Source organism: Ammospiza nelsoni, chromosome 7 (genome assembly GCF_027579445.1).
Source record: "Ammospiza nelsoni isolate bAmmNel1 chromosome 7, bAmmNel1.pri, whole genome shotgun sequence".
NCBI classification, from domain to species: Eukaryota; Metazoa; Chordata; class Aves; order Passeriformes; family Passerellidae; genus Ammospiza; species Ammospiza nelsoni.
In genome coordinates this window covers 7,523,652-7,544,752 of record NC_080639.1, presented here as the reverse complement: position 1 = coordinate 7,544,752, position 21,101 = coordinate 7,523,652, and the positions used below count along the sequence as shown (strand labels likewise).

Here is a 21,101-nt window from a genome sequence, read left to right as displayed (position 1 = left end):
CAAAGCCTTGAACTGAAATTCAGAGCCCAGTTTTTCCATGAGAGTGACAAAGAACTCCATTAAAACTTACCTTGGAAACCACAGGCTTCCAGTAATTCACTGCTCAGCTCTCCCATAATCTTCCCATCTGCTACAGATAACAGATTTCCAAGCAAAACAGAATAAACACAACTTGACCTGCAGGGGAAGAGCTCCTGCACCCTCCCTGTGCTGCCCCTGGAGATCACTGCCCTGTACCAGGCACCAACAGCTGAGCCTGGGGCAATTAACCCTGGTGGGCTTTGTCACCTGGCTGTGCCACAGCCTGGGGGAACATGCCTCAGCCAGGAGATGCTCTTGGCACTGCTGCCTCTCCATGTGGTGCCCTTTATCCAGCATCCTCCAAACTGTGGCTGTGCAAGTGCTCAGTGTCAGCACCACAGGTGCAGTCAGGCTGGAAAGGGCCTCTGAAGTCATCAAGTCCAGCCTAGACCCATCAAGCCAGAAACCACTTTCACACTGATGGAGCTTCTTTTAGAACATTCCTTGCTGTTGTTCCTGGGAAAGGTCACAGAATCACAGAATATTCCAAGTTGAAGGGACCCACAAGGATCATGGGAGCTTACAAGGGGTCTTTGCTAAACAGGTGCATCACCCATGCAGGGATCTCCCATCTTACCCCTCCTTCCAATCAGGAACTGATTGATAAACCAGATGATAGGTCAGCAAATATCAGTCTGAAGGCTATTACCCATGATAGTCCCACAAGCAGCTGTGGAGCAGTTCTGGAGCAGAACCCTCTTGGATCTGACTCTCTTAATCTCTATTTCTTCTATGCAAGGTAAGTTGGTGCCCCTGCTTCCAGGGTGACAGATCCAGAGGGGCCATGTGTCCATGGCTCCCTGCCCCTCCTCAGGCAGCGCTGCAGCCCTGGATCTGAGCTGGCATTTTTGACTGAAAACTGAGAGCAGGATTCTCCAGAGGCATCCAAGGGTAGCATGTTTGGAGCAGACCTTCCTGCTCTGCTGGGAGAGGTGCTGCTGAAGGTGGCCATCAGGTGTTTGGGCTCCTGCTGTCGCAGCACTGGGGAGCCGAGTCCCAAGCTGTGTCCCCTCCTTGGGCAGTGGCAGTGCTGGCACCCACAGGGCTCACCGGCTCAGGACCCAAACCCAATGGCAGACACGTGCTGGGGTGATAACCCTGGTGACCACCCACAGGTTTGGGGATCCCACGTGGGATTTGGGTGCAAAATGCCAGTTTTAAAACACACCAGAGGTGGCACAGCCCTTCTCAGACCCTGCCACAGGCCATGTGTCCCCACTGGAGTCACAGACCTGTCACTTGCCCTCCCCTCTCCCATGCTCTTAGCAGCTCTTCAGGACATAACCAATACCACCATCTTTAGGATATGCCCAGTATTTTGTGACATTTCACTCATTGTTTTGCTGTCACTAGCAACACTGACATAAAAAAAATAATAATGAAACTTAGCAATTATATAGCTCTTTATATTTTGAAATCTCTGTACAAACATTACTTAAACAAAGCAAGGTAGTATGCAAAACAGTCATTGCTTAAAATAATCGACCAAGGGGTTGTGCTTCAGCAGTGACACTGGGAGGAGGACAGAAATGCTGGAAGGAAAGTGACAAACCAGAGGTATAACAAGGTCTCCTCTTCAAATTTGGGGTCATGAATGGAGAAAGTGTCAAGGACAGTATCTGAAAGTGTTCTTTAATAATCTTACACCAGGCAGGTAAAGCTGATGTGTTTGCACTGTCACACAGGGAAGAGTAACTGCTCAATGCAAATAATATACAGCAATATTATACACAGGGATGTATAAATACATATTCACACACACACACATTGCATCTTAAACCTGTTGAGGACATCTCAGCCAAACTGCAACAGAAATGATACTGGTATGATAGTGATGAAGATATTACAAACATAAAAACACGGCAGTGACACCAACTGTGGAGCTTCCCCTCCAGAGAACAGGTGTTACTTAAACTGCTCTATCTGCTGAGGCTGGCTGCAAACACAGCTCTCAATTCCTCTCTTCTGGAATGACTGAAGAAAACAAAGCACAGCTACCCACAAAACTCATTGCTGCAAACACAAATGCTGTGGGTGCAATTAATTGCCCATTCATTAGCAGGTAGTGGGACAGGCCTTTGGCTGAAAGGTGCAGAAAAACACAGTACATGGACATGATCCAAAAAGGAATGTGTGCCCTCCCCGGGCCCCACAGCCCTGCCAGCTCCAGGACTCCAGCCCCAGCTCAGTTCCTGCAGCCCCTGATGATTGGTTTGCATTATTCCCAGGAAAAGCAGTTTTATGGGAAGCCCTGTATGGGCTCAAGCACACAATGCCAGTGGATGCACTGAGGAGGGAAAACTGCCAGAGTTCATCCCATTTTAGGGACAAACACCTGCCTAGGGATGAACCCCCCATCCTGCAGCTCCAAACACCAAGCCTGCCTGCCCAGAGACCCACACAACTTCTCCTATAGGGATCAACCCAAAATTGCTGCAAATCCTCCAGCTGTTTGCACAAAGGAAGAGCAGCAGGCCCAACGAGCCTCACAAGCCTCAGATGGACACACAAAAAGCTCTGTGCCTCTGCTAGCTCCAGCCCCAGGATAAACACAACCTCCTCTGCCAACAGGAGCACATAAAGTCCAGGTGGAAACAGTGAAGCTCAACTGAAAACACTTTGTATTAGAAAACAAATTAAAAAATGGACAAAGAAACCCAACAAAACCCAGGCAGTGATTCTGAGACAGAACAGTTATATTTTATACATTTTATTTCTGTGGAGTTTTAGGTTTTAAATAACATGATAGATTTTGGTTCTGACTCTCTACCTGAATTGCAGCTCTCCTTCCTTTTCAGTAAACTTTGGAATAATTTTCACAGTGAACAGTTAATGATGATGAAATCGGAAAGAATTCAAAGTGCAGCTTCTCTGCAAGCATGAGCCTTCCAAACAATAATTTAAGGAATGGACATAAAACTATTTTGAAAACTAATACTATCTAAAAAACTCAACATTTTAGTTATGTGGTGACCATGACTAAGCAGTTCTTAGAACACATTCTCAATTCCTAGCTAGCAATTCTTCTAAAACCAGAGCTTGGTTTCCAAAGGCAGCACTACTCCCTGACACAGGCTCTGCCTCATGCTCCCAAACACTCAGAACCAACAGCTTTCACTTGAGCACACTTGCAGTGAGAGCACAGTGACTTGTGGGGTTTTCCTTGGCTACATGCACTCTTGGGCATCACAAAATCATGGAATAGTTTGCAAGAACCTTACAGCTCATCCAGTTCCAGCCCCCTGCCATGGATAGACATGCAGGCAGTCCCAGGCTGCTCCAAGCCCCATCCAATCTGACCCTGAACACTTCCAGGGATGGGGCAGCTTCTCTGGGCACGCTGTGCTAGAGCCTCCCCACCCTCACAGGGAAAAAATTCTTCCCAATATCCAGTCAAAAATCTAACCTCCATTAGTTTATAGCCATACCTATTACCCTGGCACTCCAGGTGCTCTCCAGCTCTCCTGGAGCCCCTCTAGGCACTGGAAGGTGCTCTAAGGCCTCCCCAGGGATTGTCTTTTGGTGAACAGCCCTGTCTCAGCATATGCCACAGCAATGTCACAGTGAGACAGCCACCATACACAGAGTATCACCACACAAAATCAGAAAGCTTCAGAGTAACTCCTTACCCCTTCTGAAGGCTTCAGGCACTGCCCACACACAGTAACACCAGGGCACCTCAGCAGGCTGCAAGCATCTGCCCTTCTGTCCTTCAGCCCAGCCTTTTATCCCCTGCTGTTGCTGCCCTGCACCTGTGTGCCCTCTGTTCCCTTTGGGGGTTGGTCAGTGCCCCTGGGCACTCCATGGCTCGTTCCCTTCAACAGCATTCACCTGTCCTGCACAGCTGTGCCCACTGGGGATGAGCCCCACTCCCAACCACCCAAACTGTGCCTGCACAGACATTGCAGCTCTCCCAGCCCATCTCCAGAGCTGGACTGACGAAAAGCAACCCCAGTTCCCTGACCCTGAGCCTTTCAGCTGCTAGTTCTCTTACATTTAGAGGAACTGCACACAAACCCCTTCCATTCCAGAGCTTCCTGTGCAGTGACCAGCCATGAGAAGATTTCTCCAAGACAAGGAGAAAATGGGAATTGCCAGCTGTACAGAAACCCCTCTGCTGTACATCCCTAAGGCAGCAGAGTCCCTGTTCCCATCACCAGGTGCTCCAGGGGCAGAGTCAGCTGGACACCCCCACTGCTAACAAGCTCCCACACAACAACACTCACACAATCAGTAAATAATCTACAGTTATTACCAGTCCTGAGTACAGCCATAAGCAAGATTTCAAGTGTTAACCTTTAGGCCCAGATTTTCTTAAAATGATCCTGCAGAACATATATATATATACATATTTTCTTTTAAACATCTATATTTAAAATTATCTATTTACCTAACCTATAAAACTTTACTACAAGCCAGACTGCCATCTGGAGAAAAAAACACCTTAAATTCAATTTCAAGTATTCATCAACAATAAAGTTGTTACTCTAAGTCCTTTGAAGATCCTGAGACAAATACTCAATTATGCAAATATTCAATCAAAATAATTATATAAATATTCAATCAAATATAAGGGGAAAATAAAAATAAAGGAATAGAAGCATGTCCCAGAGCAGCAGTACAGCCTCCCTGTGCAGGCCAGTTCCCACCTACCCAGCCCAGGTTTTCCAGAGCCCTCAGTCTCCAAAAGCTGGTTTCCTACAAAAGCTGGCAGCTGCCAGAGGCTGAGGTGTCTGATCTTTTTTACAATCACTTGAGATTACCTACATGGCCATCCCTTCCTTGCTCAGTGACAGTGATTTTCAGGGAGCTCTCCCTACTTCCTTCCACTGTGAGCTGCACAAGAAGGAACAAGGGATTGAAGGAAGCCAAGCAGTTTTTATTGACTCCCACAAGACAGACATGGATTGCAGACTACCCTGGACAGCTTCTTTTTAAAATCCCAGAATTACCAACGACAGAATTTTTCCTCACAAATAACCTGGCACAACTCCTTTGTCAAAAGATTCTGTCATGGAATATATTTCCATTATAGTTTAATGTTAATAGTTCATTCCAACAGCTAAAAATCTAGGTCTATAATACTATTTAAATATTTTGTTCATATTTCTGACTTAATTAAAAAAATTAGTTTGAGCTACTACTTTCCTAGTCCTCGAAAAAAATCAGAGAGAGGCCAACTTTTGAATGAGTCCCTTAAAAATGTGTATTTCACCTGAGAGCAGCAATGACTCCAAGGAAACACACACAGCTTGACCACCTTTTCCTCAGAAAAAGAAACATGTTCACACACCCAGTTACAGCCCCAAACAGAACTTCTGCAGCGTGACCAAGACAAGGTCAATCCCAAGACTGGTGCCCCAGAGCTTGCAGAATCTGACCACATGTAACTGAACTCCTTTGTGTTTTGGAAGAGGTCAGTCTGCACCTGGGTTGGATGATGACTCCAAGAGCCCTGCTGGCCTGCAGGGGCCATGGGAGTGCTCTCAGCTTTAATGAGAAGCTGAATGAGGTGACTGAAGCCACCACAAAGGTGAATTAATCCAGCTCTTCTATTGCAGCATCCTCCCCAGCATCTGGAAAAGGCAATAACCTCCAGAAGCATCAATCCCCTTGAGGGAGCCCTGGGTCACAGCCTCTCTTGTCTTCCCAGAGGAATGCTTGCTGTCTTCCACAGCACCACCCCAATGCACTGTCAGCACCTCAGTGTCTTCCTCCCAGGACATGAACCCAGAGACTCCAACTCACGCACAAGTGATTTTCAGGTCTTCAAAGCTGAGAACAGGCTCCTACTCGAGCAGAAATGCCTTAGGATTCATGATTGGTGTAAACCCACTTCTGGCCAAAGTCTTCAGCACCCCAAGGACCTGCTGACCCCAGGGGTGCTGGGGCTGAGGTGCTCCTTCTACACAGCAGTTCATCAAACCTCAGTATCTTGCTTCCATCTTACATTTTTACATAAAGCACAAGTGTCCACACCTCCAGGAAAAACACTTGTGAAAGGAACAGTCAGAACAGATGGACACACGTTTGAGAGCAACTTACCTAATTAGCTTCATGATGCCCATCACACATGTAAAGCCCAAAGGCAAAAGGGAATCTCAGACACAACAACTTGGCTGAAAGCAGATATAACTCACAGGAAATAAGTTTTAAGAATTGGTTTCTCTGTTACAAGAGTTTCTAGAGGAGAGCAATTAATACCCAACAAGTAGTCACTGGTTTTGGCAACTCAGGCTTGGTGCCCTTAAAATGAGCAGATTTTTTTAAAGCTGTTACATTGCTGTTACAGTTAAGATTGTATTCAGATGAGTTCCTGGGATACACAAATCATCTACTTCTAAACAGGCTTCTGCATGTGATAGACTAAACTTCTTAACTTACAAATAATTATTTTGGTGTTTCCAGTTTACAATGGTAAAAAAAATGAAGACTTCACAATGGTATAAATGGGAGGTAAATGTATTTTTAAAAACAGAATTAAAAGCTGCATGTTAAAAACTGGCTCACAGACTAATAAATACATACATCAAAGACATGAAATTTTCAGCAGCTGGTTTTAAAGAGCAAGGAATTGGGAAAAAAAACTAGCTGTCCAGACTCCATTCCGCCTCTGTGGTCTATGTACTAAAAATATCTGCAGTTGAAAAACAAGTTAACAGAGGAGTAGAATCAGCTTTGTCACCTATTTTCTTTTTTAAAAAGTAAGCTACTTCCTAAAAGTGTGGTGTAAAACCTAGAGAAACTATTAATTTCTTCATGCACTTGATGACATTGAATTAAAAAAGAAATTATTTTAACCCAGAAAAAATGAGTCATTGTATACAGTAAGGACAGCCTTACTGCAAGTTTTCTACAGTAAAAGTATTTCTAGAAATACACCAGAAATTACTTTCCTATAACAAAATATACAATTATGTGTTGCATCATCATTGAGTTTCAATACTTAGGCAAAACAGAAACAGCTACTGTGAAGTTTCAAAAAAAACCCAAAGAAACCCAACTCCAAAGAGCAGAAAGATGTTTTGACGGCTGTGGAGATGCCAGAAAGCAACGCTGGACACCAGGAATCTCCAGAACAACTCCCCTTCACCAGTGATGTGCAGTTTGTGAATCAGACTGTGAGGGAAAACTGATCCTGTTCTATGGGCTTCTCCACCCAGGCTCCCAGTCCTGCCTTCAGGAATGCTTTAAACAAACACTCTTTAGCAGTTTGGTACTCCGTGGCTCCTTGCTTGGTGTCGTGGTACAGGTTGGGCTTGAGGATCTTGGAGCGCAAGCTGGAGGAAAGCTGTGGGGTCAGATACAAGACAAGGAGAGAGACAAGACCCCATTAGGCCAAACAGCACCAGAGTGAGTATTTAAACAGCTAATGTTAAAACAAGGTAAAGATCCATCAAACAAAACCTTGAGGCCAAAAAGCCACAGGCATAATTACTGGAAGTTTTCTTCCTGAGAGTAAAGAGTGAAACTTCAGCAGTGAAAATGGGATTATCCTTCCAAATAAATTAAAATGCAAATGCAAGCTCAAAGAAAACAGCATCCTTTGCTTACTCAGCTATAAACCAAGGAATATGCATTTTGGACCAGACAGCATCACATTAAAAAGTAAGTTAATACACTGCTCTTCTCCATTACTGCATGAGGCAGCAGCTACCTGGCCCTAAGTTGCACTAGGGAAGGCTTAGATTAGATACTAGGGAAAAAAAATTCATTGGAAGGGTTGTAAAACATTGGAACAGGCTGCCCAGGGAAGCAGTGGGGTCATCATCCCTGGGGATGTGGTGCTAGAGGACATGGTTTAATGTCAGCATGGTGGTGGGGCTGCATTGATGGCTGGACAATCTAAAGAGTCTTTTCTAGCCTTAATGATTCTGTGGCTCAGCTTAAAACAAGCTGAGATACCAGGGAATTCATTAGATATTGGGGAATGCATTAGATAGAAGGGAATTCATTAGATAGAAGGGAAAACACGAGGCTCAGCTTAAAACAGGCTGAGATATTAAGAGAATTCATTAGATATTAGGGAATTAGATATTAGGGATTTCACTAGGTATTAGGGGAAAAAAAATTCACTGAAAAGGTTGTAAAGCATTGGAACAGGCTGCCCAGGGAAGTAGAGGGTTCATCATCCCTGGGGATGTGGTGCTAGAGGATATGGTTTAACGTGAACATGGTGGTGGTGCTGCGTTGATGGCTGGACTTGACCATCTTAAGGGGCTTTTCCAGCCTTAGTGATTCTGTGGCTCTAACACAAGGCTCAGCTTAAAACAGGCTGAAATATTAGGGAATTAATTAGATATTACGGAATTAGGAATTAGGGAATCCATTAGATACTAGGGAATTCATTAGATATTAGTGAAAACATGAGGCTGTGCTTAAAAAAGGCTGAGGTACTAGGGAATTCATTAGATACTGGGGAATTAGATATTAGGGATTTCATTAGATATTAGGGGAAAAAATCACTGAAAAGGGTGTGGTGTAGAGGGCATGGTTTAATGTGAACATGGTGGTAGTGCTACATTGATGGCTGGATTTGACCATCTTAAGGGGCTTTTCCAGCCTTAGTGATTCTGTAGCTCAGCTTAAAACAGAGATACTAGGGAATTCATTAAATAACAGGGAATTAGATATTAGGGAATTCATTAGATATTAGGGAATGAGATATTAGGGAAGTCATTAGATATTAGGGAAAACACAAGACTCAGCTTAAAACAGACAGAGATATTAGAGAATTCATTAGATATTAGGGAATTAGATATTAGAGAATTAGATATTAGGGATTTCATTAGATATTAGGGGGAAAAAAAAAAATCACTGAAAAGGTTGTAAAGCATTGGAAGAGGTTGCCCAGGGAAGCAGTGGGCTCACCATCCCTGGGGATGTGGTGCTAGAGGACATGGTCTAACGTGAACATGGTGGTGGTGCTGCGTTGATGGCTGGACTTGACCATCTTAAGAGTCTTTCCCAGCCTTAATGATTCTGTGGCTCTAACACAAGGCTCAGCTGAAAACAGGCTGAAATATTAGGGAATTAATTAGATATTAGGGAATTAGGTATTAGGGAATTCATTAGATATTAGGGAATCCATTAGATATTAGGGAAAACACGAGGCTCAGCTTAAAACAGGCTGAGGTATTAGGGAACTCATTAGAGAATTAAGTATTAGGGAAAAAAACTTCACTGAAAGGGTTGTAAAGCATTGGAACAGGCTGCCCAAAGAAGCAGTGGGTTTACCATCCCTGGAAGTGTTCCAATAACATTTGATGTGGATGTGGTGCTAGAGGGCATGGTTGAACATGAACATGGTGGTGGTGCTGCATTGATGGCTGGACTTGACCATCTTAGGGGTCTTTTCCAGCCTTAATGATTCTGTGGCTCAGCTTAAAACAAGCTGAGATACCAGGGAATTCATTGGATATTGGGGAATGCATTAGATATTAGGGAAAGCACAAGACTCAGCTTAAAACAGACTGAGATATTAGAGAATTCTTTAGATATTAGGGAATTAGATATTAGAGAATTAGATATTAGGGATTTCACTAGGTATTAGGGGAAAAAAATCCACTGAAAGGGTTGTAAAGAACTGGAACAGGCTGCCCAGGGAAGTAGAGGGTTCACCATCCCATGGGATGTGGTGTTAGAGGACACGGTTTAACGCGAACACGGTGGTGGTGCTGCGTTGATGGCTGGACTTGACCATCTTAAGGGGCTTTTCCAGCTCTAATGATTGTGTGGCTCTAACAGGAGGCTCAGCTTGTAACAGGCTGAGCAAGCCCAGAAGCACAGCAGATTTCTGAGTGCCCAAAGCCCACGGAGGTGTTCCCCTGAGCCCTGAGCAGTGTCAGGGTGCCCCGGGGCCGTACCTTGGCGTGGATGCGCATCCAGCGGCTGTAGAAGGCGTGCTTGCAGAGGCGCGACGCGCGCCCCATCTCGTCCTTGCCCGTGGTGGCATTAATGACCTCCAGGCCTGAGTCACCCACTGTCCAGTTCACACTGAAGTTGGGGGCTTTCCCTGGCTGGCGGGCCTCTGCGTTGCTGATACCTGAAAGAAAAGTGGTGTTTAATGATGATAATAAATACAAATGCTTGGCTTTTGGTTTGGGGTTGGAGGGCAAACAAACTTAGAAGCAGATCTTTTATTTTGAGGGTTTTCTCCTGCAGATTTCTCAGCCACTCACAGAGTGACATCTCACTCTCATTCTGGCTAAAGTGGTCTCTAGTTCTGTCCCTCCCAGCAGGGCAAGTGTGCACTGCTGGAAGAAGCAGCGTCCTTGGCAGTGGGGGTCATGGAGAGCTCCGTGGCAGGAGTTCATGGGGTTCACCTCACTTCCAAATGACTATGAACCCTGGAAATGTTCATGGCCAGGTTGGATGGGGCTTGGAGCAACCTGGAATAGTGGAAGGTATCCCTGCCCATGGCAGGGGGTGGAATGAGATGTGCTTTACAGTCCCTTCCAACACAAATCATCCTGTGATTCCACTGAAAGCGAGCCCCATGCTCAGCACCCTCCACAAAGCTAGAGCTGGCAGACATTTGGGTCTTCCAGCACAAATCCACTGTGTTCCAGCTGTCTCCCCACTCCACAGGCCAGTGCTGCACACTGAGCCCAGAGACAGGGAATCACAGGATTCCAAACAGGACTCAAATCACTTTGCTCAGGTGTTAAATTAGGTTAACATCTTCCAACTATGGCTCTACCTGCAGAGATGGAGAAGCAAAGCCACCACAATCCAACCCAAGTGCAAACCGAGTCTGGCTGCCTGCCCAGGGCAGGATTTATTCCTCACAACACCCCAAAGATGGACTATACAAAATGAAGGTCACAGTAGCTGCTGCCATGCATGTGTAACTCCTCAGACACTGCAGGGGTGGCAAAACTCTGTTTAGGATGTCTCAGTCACCTCACCAGGAGACAACAAAGCACCAGGGCAATTTGTTCTTTCTAGTAAATATAAATCCCACTTTTACTTTAAGGCAGCTCCCACTGAGAACTTATTTCACTGTTAGGCCAGGTCCTACACTTAATAAAATCTAAAGAATTTGTGGAAACTGAACATGAGCAACACAGCAGGATGCCTTTCTGGCTGATATCTGGAACACAACCCAATAAAGCTGGGCACCTGGGAGCAGGACTGGCTCACCTGGCTCAGTCTCATGGCACCTCTGGCCCAGCACTGAGAGTGGGCAAGGTCAGAATGACCCAGCAAAATGCAGTTTGCTCTCTATCATCAATTCCTCATTTAATAAACAAAGAAACCCTTTGAAATATAAACTACTGAAGCTGTTGTATTTTTAGCCTTGGTTTGGATCAATCTTGTCACTATGACTGATGAGAAATAATTAACTAAATAATAACAGAAAATAACCTACTATTCCCCATTTTCTTAAAATATAGGCTGAAAAAATTGAGAATTGGTACAAAAGTTGGTTTCACCAAAAGTACTGAGGCAAAAGTGCTAAGAAATTGATGCCACATGACAATTTTTTTGTCTTTTTTTTTCTTAAATGACATCTATGCTACTACCTTTTCTTTCATTCCATACACTATTAAACAAGTACAGGGATCAGACAGAGGTCATCAAGTACTCCAAAATGCTTTGTGATATCACAACCAGTCCCACAAACAAATCAAATAAAGATGAGAAAGCTGAACATCCAGCATGCACTACATTTCCACTGCAATTATATGATTCTATTCCTTGGTTTTTGATGAATTAATTAAATATTTTTAAAAACCACCAAAACCAACCCAGATTTAGAATTTCAAATAGATTTAATTAATAACAACCCATTCAGCTGCTTATTTGCATGCAAGAATCCTGGAGAGATGTCATTGTGATGGTGGATCACAAGTAGCAAGGGCAGGGAATAAAGGTCATCTCAAAATCAAAGCATTTGATAAACCTTTAGGTGGGTCCTATCTTCCCCATGAAAATCTAGACATGAATACAGCACAATATGCTTAGATTAGAAACAGAAATTTAGGATAGAAAATCAAATATTTTACTCTTCTTTCAAAACTCATAGAACTAAAGCTATTTAGAGAACCTTGCTCAGAACTTATTGTTGAGTATTATTACAAAGAGATATAATAAACAAAAGCAAAGGTCACAGCTCTTGGTGCCACTGCTTATATAAATAATAAAGTTTGACAGTTCTTTGAGGAGAGAGCTAAAACAAGCTTCATGAAAAAGGACACAGGAAGCTGCAAAACACCAATGTGAACAGGAGGATAAGGTACCAAGGGAACAGGCAAATAAAAAATCACCAGAAGTTCTGCTGGAGGATTTATTTTTGTCTACCTTAAAAACAAATTCACTAACACTTGGATAAAGATGACCTCTTTGGGAAGAGTGGACACAGCTGGAGAACCTCCAGCTCAGGGCAGACCTGGGATGTGTGGGGGGGAAGAAAACTGAGGTAGGATCACTAATGACACTAAATTATTTTCAAACAGCAATAAGAGGAGCAATAGCAAAAAGTAGCAGAAAAAACCTGCCATACTGGGTGTCTAGGCAATAAAAAGAGAGATTAAATTCTTGACAGATAAATATAAAGCAACGCATATTAAGAAAAAACCCAAAGCAATCTTGCACAAGGACTGCTGGACTTGGAGCTCTATATTAGAATTCAGGAATGAGATTTTAGTTTCTAATATTCAGCTCTACCAAAAGGTCAGGTCAGTCACCAACAGCAATCAAAGTGAAGGTCAGGAATTATCAGTGAAGGATCAGGGAAGTGAACAGAATTTATGCCACTACATGGACTAGTACTGCTGCTTTATCCTGAATTTCAGCTACTGCTATCCTGAATTTCTCACTAGCACAAAAATGGGGCTGCAAAATGATCCTTTATGTGAAAGGGTCTCTGTGCAAGGAACAACAAAGGAGACTAGGACACTTCAGCTTGCAAAAAACAGGATTTATGTAGGAAGAAATATCTGAGAGGCATAGAAAACTGAGTGTCATGATCACTGCTTATGGCCTGGATCTCACAGAGCAGTGAGGAACATCTAATTGAGGAAATTAGCAGAAAGGAAATTCCTTGCACAAACCTTTCCTGTACATTCCATAGTCCTCCTTACTCAAGGAGGCTGTGGATGGCAGAAAGTTGAAAGCATTTTTAAAAAAAAATGGAACCAGGAATGAAAAACTGAAAGATGTGTTAAGGATTTGTAAACACAAAGATCTCTCAAACCTGACTCAGGCTTCAGCCCAGGTGAACTTCTGCATGCCCACCTCCCACAGTGGCTCCCCCTCAAAAAGAGTTTGTGCAGGTCACCCTGCACATGGGCAACTTGATATTGGCTGATTTATCCAAGCACCCTCACTCTGACTGAGAAATCAATTTTTTTTCAGATTATTCTACAAATTTACAAGATTCAAACCTGTCTTCTCTTCAAGTCACCTCTCAGGGAGAGCTCAACTGCCCTCAAAAGCTGAATCCTGAAACCAAGGCTTCCAAGAGTCAGCACAGGAGGGAGTTTTCTATGAACAGACAGATTTCCTGCATCCCTCAGCTGAAAAACATCTGCTCTGGTATGCCTGTTTCCCACTGAAACTGAATATATGGGGATGTGTTAGTGCTGGTCAGGGCAGTGCTGGGCTCATGGTTGGATTCAATGACCTTGGGGTCTTTTACAACCTTAATGATTCTAGGATTCAATCTGCTGCCAAAAGGGCCACATAAAAGTCTCTTATAAAGAAACAAAGATTATAAAAAGACAGTTTTTAGCAATATAAACAGTACCTCAAAATAATTTTAACTTACTGCAGGTGCCCTAGCAGACATAAAATTTGCTTTATTAGAGGAAGAAAACCTGTTTTTACAGTGCTCTCTCAGCTAAACAGGCAGGACAGTGGGGCAACACAGGTATTTCTGTTCTAGTTCATCCCCCTGGTGCAAATAAATCTCAGAGGGGTGTGTGTGTGATACAAGCAAGAACACAGAACTGGAGACAGGTAGTTCTGCCATGCTTCTTCTAGCTAAGAATACACTGAAAAATATGTGAATCCAAGAGCACGTGGGCAGCCACACAAATGCCCCAGCTGAATCCAACAGCAGAGGTCAGGAAATCAGCTTTCAAGACTGAACCAGTAAAAGACAATACATCAACACAATTCTCTACCCAAGCTCCTAAAGAACCTTGCTGTACATTTTTGAGATGTGTATTTTTGTGAAAACTCCACAGCTGAGAACATTTCCAGACCCTCTCTGCTGCACAGCAAGTCCTGGCTCAACTGTTTAAACAGATGGTTCTCTTTCATGGGAAATGGATGATAGCAGAAAGATGATTTTCAAGACGACAAGGTACTGTTACATGCTGTGAAAAGGATAACAAAAATGCTTCTCACCCTGCCACAAACCTGCTGTCATGAAGGACTGATAAAAATTCCCCAAAATCAGGCAAAAACAGTCCATACACCAGCTACTATACCCATAAAACTATTAGATATTTGGTACAGTGTTACAACTGTTACTTACTTGCTAATATAAGGACAAATACATTATTTAACATTTTTATACATCCTAGTTCAGAGAATCCTTACCAAAAATTATCTTTCTTACCTAAAGAAATCCTCATTGTTCACAATGCTTTTTTCCCCACTCCCTCCCTAAATCTTTTTTAAAAAATCATGTCAAACTTTAAACATGCTTCAAAATTATGAGCTGCTTTTTCTTCCCTGGAAAATAAACACATGCCAAAAGCTAACCTCTACAGAACAAAGCAATAAACACAGTGAGTGAGAGGGAGGATGAGATTTCAGTTTTAAAGCTTTCAGAGCATTACTGTAACAAGCCATTTTAGAATTTAAGACAGGTGAGGTGTTATCTCTGTCCATTCTGAATTGTGAAACACGCTGGCATACTGAGAGATGAAGGGACCACTCAACAAAAATGTGCAGTGCAAGAGAAGTGACAGTGAGTGCTAACACATTATTCCACAGGTGGGAGGAAATTTCCCTAAGCCCTCAACTCTCCTCACATCTCCCTGGGCATGCTCCAGACAGGCATGGTGTGAAAACTCACCCCAAGTTTCATCCCCCAGCTCTTCCCAACTTTTAAAGGTCCTTGCTATGGTATTTCTAACTGGGTGTCTGTATTATATTTTGACCACAGCTTCTCTATTGCAAGCAGCAAGCAGTTTACTCACAGCACACAGTTTGCAAGGTTTTGAGAACTACAAAATCACAAAGCTACTGGAACAGACTTAGTTACCGGCACGGCCTTCTCCATTAGATACTTGCCACTAAGTAAAGGTCTGTTGAGTGTATAAAGAGGTGGTAGATCTTCTATCTCTGCTATCCTCTGGTAAACGGCTCTGGATAGATGATCCCCATGATATAAACTCCCCAAGATGATGCTAGAGAAGTAAATTGGCTCCACAAAGAGGCTAAGTAAGGCTCCTTGAATACCCAATACGTTCCACCTAAGAGGGAGGGAAAAACAAAACAAAACAAAAAACAAAAAAACACTTTCTTTTTAATGAAACAAGTAACATCTGCCAGACATAACAGCAGTTAATCACAATGGACCAGACTTTCAACCCTTCCTCCTGACCAGCACATGACCATGGTAGATAAGCTGTGACACCTGCCAGAATTTCAGAGATCAGCTTGGGGGACACTCAGTGTAATCCTGAGTAAAATGACCTAAAACAGGAGCACTCTGTAACTTGTACCCCTGCTAACATGCCTGGTGATGCATTTTCCAGCACTCTAATGCCAGAGATGGACAGGATCATTCAATGGTGATATTCACCAGAAACAGCAGCTGATACTGGCAGAAGACACCTGGCAGGGAGAAGAGTATCCTTCCCAGAGCACAACAAGGATTCTCTGCAATACCTCCATACCTCACCACCACAAGGAAAAGCCTGTCCTTCAAACCCTGGCCCAATGGCAACACCCTGCTGACAGAAAGGGCATGAGCACTGGCTTGCCATAGCCATGGGCAGGGACAAAACTGAATATGAAAACTTAAAACACACAAAGAATGCATACAGTCCTTGCTCCCTTTAGATACTCCACAGATTCCAAACATAAATCCCTGTCTGAGCACTGGGATTTATACTGGATCAGGTCTGGTGGCAGGGATACAGAATGCCTAGGAGCAAAATCCTGCTTGTGATAATTTTTTTTTTTTTTAATTGTGCTCATTTGACAAAGTTTTGACTCTCAGTGTCTCTGTAACTGTCACACAAAATACTTTTGAAAACCTCAACATCTCCTGCAGAGTATTTTCACTGCCTTGCTCTGAGGAATACTGAGGCACAATGAACATAGCATAACTCAGTCTTGGAATCTCAGAATGGTCTGGCTTGGAAGGGACCTTAAACATAATCTAGTTTAAACACTGCCATGGGCAGGGACACCTTCCACTATCCCAGGTTGCTCCAAGCCCTGTCCAACCTGGAGCTGGAGTACAACTGCAAAAGCCAGACACAAGCAGCAGGAAAAGTTTCCTTTGGTGCTTGGATAAAACATAGGAGCACAGAATGGTTGTCCTTATTAAAAATCCCATGCTATACCAGGCTGCAAGGTTCTCCTATGGAAACAGGGAATTCTGATGCTGCTAACAGTGTTTCCTGCAGCTTGTGCAGGGCAGGATACATTTCAGCATCCTTTTAGGCTAAGAACTCCACACCACAACTGTTTCACTACTGCAATAACTGAACTACACTTCAGGACTTGCAACGTGCTTCTTTTTAAAAAATATAAATATGGTAAAACAAAGATTAATCCAAAGAAATTATTTCTTTGCATATCTTTAGTGATGATGAAAATGGAGGCAATATTCATTAATTTACTCACCCATCATTAAAAACCTGGCCTTAATAAGTGAATAAAAATACTGTGCTAATATATGAAGTGCATTTTACACAGAATAAAGGCATATTTTTTAGAAGACTGAGAACACAATCAACAACCAAGTGTCAGATTAAAGATATCAAGTGAAAATTATTGCTTCCCAGGACCAATATACCTTTCTGACTGCTACAGACACAGGTAATACTATGGAAAAAACATCTGGAAAGAGAATTCAAGAGTGAGCATTGCAAAGACAAGGCACATCCCATTTTACATTACATGATCAGTGCTCAAGTGATGATAGACATTTTAAAATAGGCCAAAGCACTCCTCTGGCAAGCCCTTATAAATAATCCCTCAGCCAGACCCTTTTCCTTACTTCTGACTTCAGTATTTCCAGAGCTCGTGTTTTGCTGCTTCCTCCCACAGCTGGTGACCTTCTGTGGTGCAGAAAATGAAAGCTGACATTTGTCTTGTCAAGTTCTGGTTAGAGGAGGACGAGGAGTGAGGAGAGCTGAGTAAGGCTCTGCAGAGAGGACTGCATGAACTGATGTTATACATGAACTGTATGAACTGTTTTTCTGGGCTGTGCTGAATCCCCTCTGGCCCCCAGCACACACTCGTGCTGGGCTCAGAGCAGGGGGCTGTGCAAGCACTGCACAAACCACTCACCAACCAAAACTCTTCAGATTCAGTAGGCAGGGTTGGGTGGTGGTCAGGTTTAAAAAACTAGCTTTAAATTTCATGTTATAATAGAGGAACATCTGCTTCTCTACAGAAATGTATTGTTGTATCAGGAACTGGTTATAGTGCAGAGACAAAGATGAAATCCAAAAGAATCACATAATCACTAAGGCTGGACAAGTCCAAGCACTAACCCTGTCCAGCACCATCCTGTTCACCTCTGTTCCCAGTTGCCACACACCTTCTGGACACTTCCAGGGACACTCCAGCACTTCCCTGGGCACCCTGTTCCAGTGCCTGGCCAAACATTTCCCCAATATCCAACCTGAGCCTCACCTGGCACAGCTTGAGGCCATTTCCTCTGGTCCTGTCCCTTGAGACCAACCCTCAGCTAACTCTGCCCTCCCACCAGGGAGGTGTGGAGAGGAAGAAAACCACCCCTGAGCCTCCTTTCCTTCAGGCTGAGCTCCCCCAGATCCCTCAGCCTCTCCCTGGCAGATTCATGGTTGTGTTCTGCAGATCATAGCAGAGTGAAAGTCTCCCTGCAGTCCTTTCCTTCTTTCTTCTTGCTCCTTTTTTATCCTGTACTTCTGTCAAACAGTAATATCTCACTTCCATCAGCATGTACACTCTAACAACTTTTATGAATATAAACTGAGAAGGAACCACCACCACACATCAGTTTTCAAAAGGCCACAGGCATCACCTCCAGAAGTGGTAAAACTGCCTCATCCTCCAGCTTACAAACACAGACTGTCAGAACTCACACCAACAACTGCTGCCAAAATAGCATTAACCTTTACTGAAAGCAACATTTCTTTTGGAATTAAGGGGCCAAATGCTGTATTTAACTACAAACCATGCAGTGCAGAGCAGAAAAATGCATTGCAGAAAACTTCAAGTCAGTGTTGTCTTTGCAGTGGAGCATTTAAACAATTGATTTTTTTTTTTTTCTTCACATTAAAAATAGCATCAGAGAAGAGTTAAGTGAAGTGACCTAAAGCTTACAAACCCAAACCTGGGTGCTAAAGAATGAGCATGAGCAGAACACAGGAATGCTGCATCACATCCACAGATACTGAAATGCCTCAAGTAAGGCATGTAAAGCAGAGTTACAGATGGGAAAGAACACCCAGGGAAACTCTCCCAATGAACACCTTCTCACTGGAAACACCTGCAATGCTTGTCTAAGGTAAGCAAAAAAAATTGTCTTATGACAGTATTTAACATGTTCTGAGTGTTCTGGTTTTAAGTTACTACAAGAATTTTCTCTGACAACCTCCAAAAACTTTACCTTAAAGTAATGACATTTAAAGTGCAAACTCTTAGATGGGTATAAATAGCCACAAGATATACATTCCAACTGCTAACATTTAAACAGAGGTGCCCTGATCTGAGCTGGGGTACAGCTAACTGTGATTCTTTCACTGTTGGAGTAGAAGGACAGTGTTGGGAAATGCTCCTTCAAACCAGTACATCCCAACACCTTTGCAGATCAATGCACATGGTCTGTGTTCAACTCCTGTCCATTTACACAGAGGAATTTATTTACTCTGTGTACTGTGCTCACCCAGTGCCTTATAGATGAGCACCTCAGTGGGAAAAATCTCAATTTTATACATTTGTCACACTCACTGGTTTTCTTATTCTATAAGCACTGCTGTATATCTTGTTCATATAACAGTCTGGAGGATGGATGCACTTCCTCAGCCTTTCTGCTGTTCTCAAGCACACTGCACTAAAAAAAGAGGGTGGAGAAAGCAGAGACTGACACCAAATCAAGAGGAGTCCTCTCCTCCTTGCAATGTTGGACCACCATCTGCTCAGGGGTGTCTACAGTGGGTTCCTAAATGTCTGTGGATTTCTTCATGAAATGCAGCTGATTTCACAGCTCTTGACACATGAGAAGGTAAGCAAAATTTAACTCTCAGCAGCCCTTTCACAGTGTGCTGGTAGCACCTCTTGCCAAAAATAAAACCAGTTAAAAATAAATGTTCCAGGTAAAAATTCTCCTCTGAACTTTCCAAATGCAAAAGGCACAGAAATTCTATTATTCACATTATTTTTCACAAAAGGCAGAATTGAGGGAGGCCTAACAGGAGTAAGTCATACAACTTGATGTTAATATCAAACATTTTAGTTACTGATTTTCATGCAGAGAGGAGCAGAGGGCAGGGGAGTCACTACATGTGACTGACAATGGTGTCCACATGGAACTGGTGCCAAAACTCATCTCAGGAAAATAAGTCTCCTGCAACCACTTGAACAAGGCAAAACCTGACAAGTGTTTACAGTTCAAAGAGCTTCTCATATCAATATTATTTATAAACAACAATTACTATGAAGATATGAAAATTATTTAGTTGCCATTTCATTTATCACAAGTGTTTACTTGCAGCTGATGGCAAGTGAGAGAAGGTGACACTGTAGAAGATGTAGCAATACCCCAGAAATCACTTTTCCTTCTGGTATGCAGAGGGCACAACTTGAAACCTCATTTCTCTCTGTCTCCTAAAGAGATTAATTCTCTGTGACCACTGCTCTTCAAGAGCCACAACTGTAAACAGGCAGCAGTACCTTCACAAGGAGTGAGAGCTGCTTTTAAATCAAGTGGCTGGGTCAGCAGCCCACACTACAAACCATAAGTGCAGGAAGTCTCTGGTCTTTGACAGCAGCTCTTCTCAAAAACACCATTTCAGATTTGCAGTTATAGACATGAAAAGTTCTCCCCTTGTAGCTGCACTGAGGCAGGCAACCACACAGCTCTGCCTTGTCCCAGCTTTTCTGGCATTGCCTGGATTTGCTGCCTGCATGTTGTTGGAGACTGAAGTGTTATAGTTTATGACTTCAACACCTTCATGAAGGACCTTTGCCTATTACAGCAAATTGTGTAAAAGCTGCAGAGAAAACCACCAGAACCCTGAATGGGGGCCTGGAGTGCATGTTGATAAGATAAAGTGACTCAGGTCTGGGCTGGGGGGTGAAGAAGACATTCAGAGGAATGGATCAAGCTCAGCACAGCTTGTGGGTGGAGAGCACAGCCCTGGGGCCATCAGCTGCCAGGCTGGCACACACCCTGCACCCAAGGCAGGAGGGAGGAGAGGTTTGGCTGTGTGGTGACAAAGCCCCTGCTCAGAGGCAGCAATGCCACCCTCTGCTGTGCAGAGCTCACCTTCACCACAGGAGAAGCTGCAGGACAGCTGAGGGGTGTCATGGCCCATCAAAGCTCCCCCAAAGGGGTCCCCAGACCCTGCACATGCTGCAACACACCCAGAGTCCTGCAAGGCACAGTGTCCAACTGGCCCCCTGCAAGGGAGGCACCTGGGCATCCCCACCTGCCCAAAACTGACATTCGTCCACTGCATTCTGTACCTCTCAGGGCTGCAGGGGACCCTCGCCACCAAGAACACATGGAGGGGAGCAACAAGGCATCATTGGGACCCTCAGAAGGGTGACACACTCCTACCTAACCCCTGTCACTCTTCTCCTACCCCCCATACACACTTCTTTATTTATTTCTT

At 43.7% G+C, this 21,101-nt stretch overlaps 1 protein-coding gene across 2 annotated transcripts in view; it reads right to left on the bottom strand.

Annotated features, from left to right (window-relative positions):
- Positions 1-1,471: 1,471 nt before the first annotated feature.
- The window catches only part of ADARB1 (adenosine deaminase RNA specific B1), a 67,042-nt gene continuing 47,412 nt past the window's right edge, over positions 1,472-21,101 (bottom strand). For both annotated transcript variants that reach the window (XM_059475728.1, XM_059475727.1), the window contains 3 exons: positions 15,334-15,515; positions 9,948-10,126; positions 1,472-7,372 (listed from right to left, as the gene is read on the bottom strand). In XM_059475728.1, the coding sequence (XP_059331711.1) occupies positions 7,196-7,372; positions 9,948-10,126; positions 15,334-15,515 (538 nt within the window). In that variant the 3' untranslated portion in view covers positions 1,472-7,195. The remainder of the gene's footprint in view (positions 7,373-9,947; positions 10,127-15,333; positions 15,516-21,101) is intronic.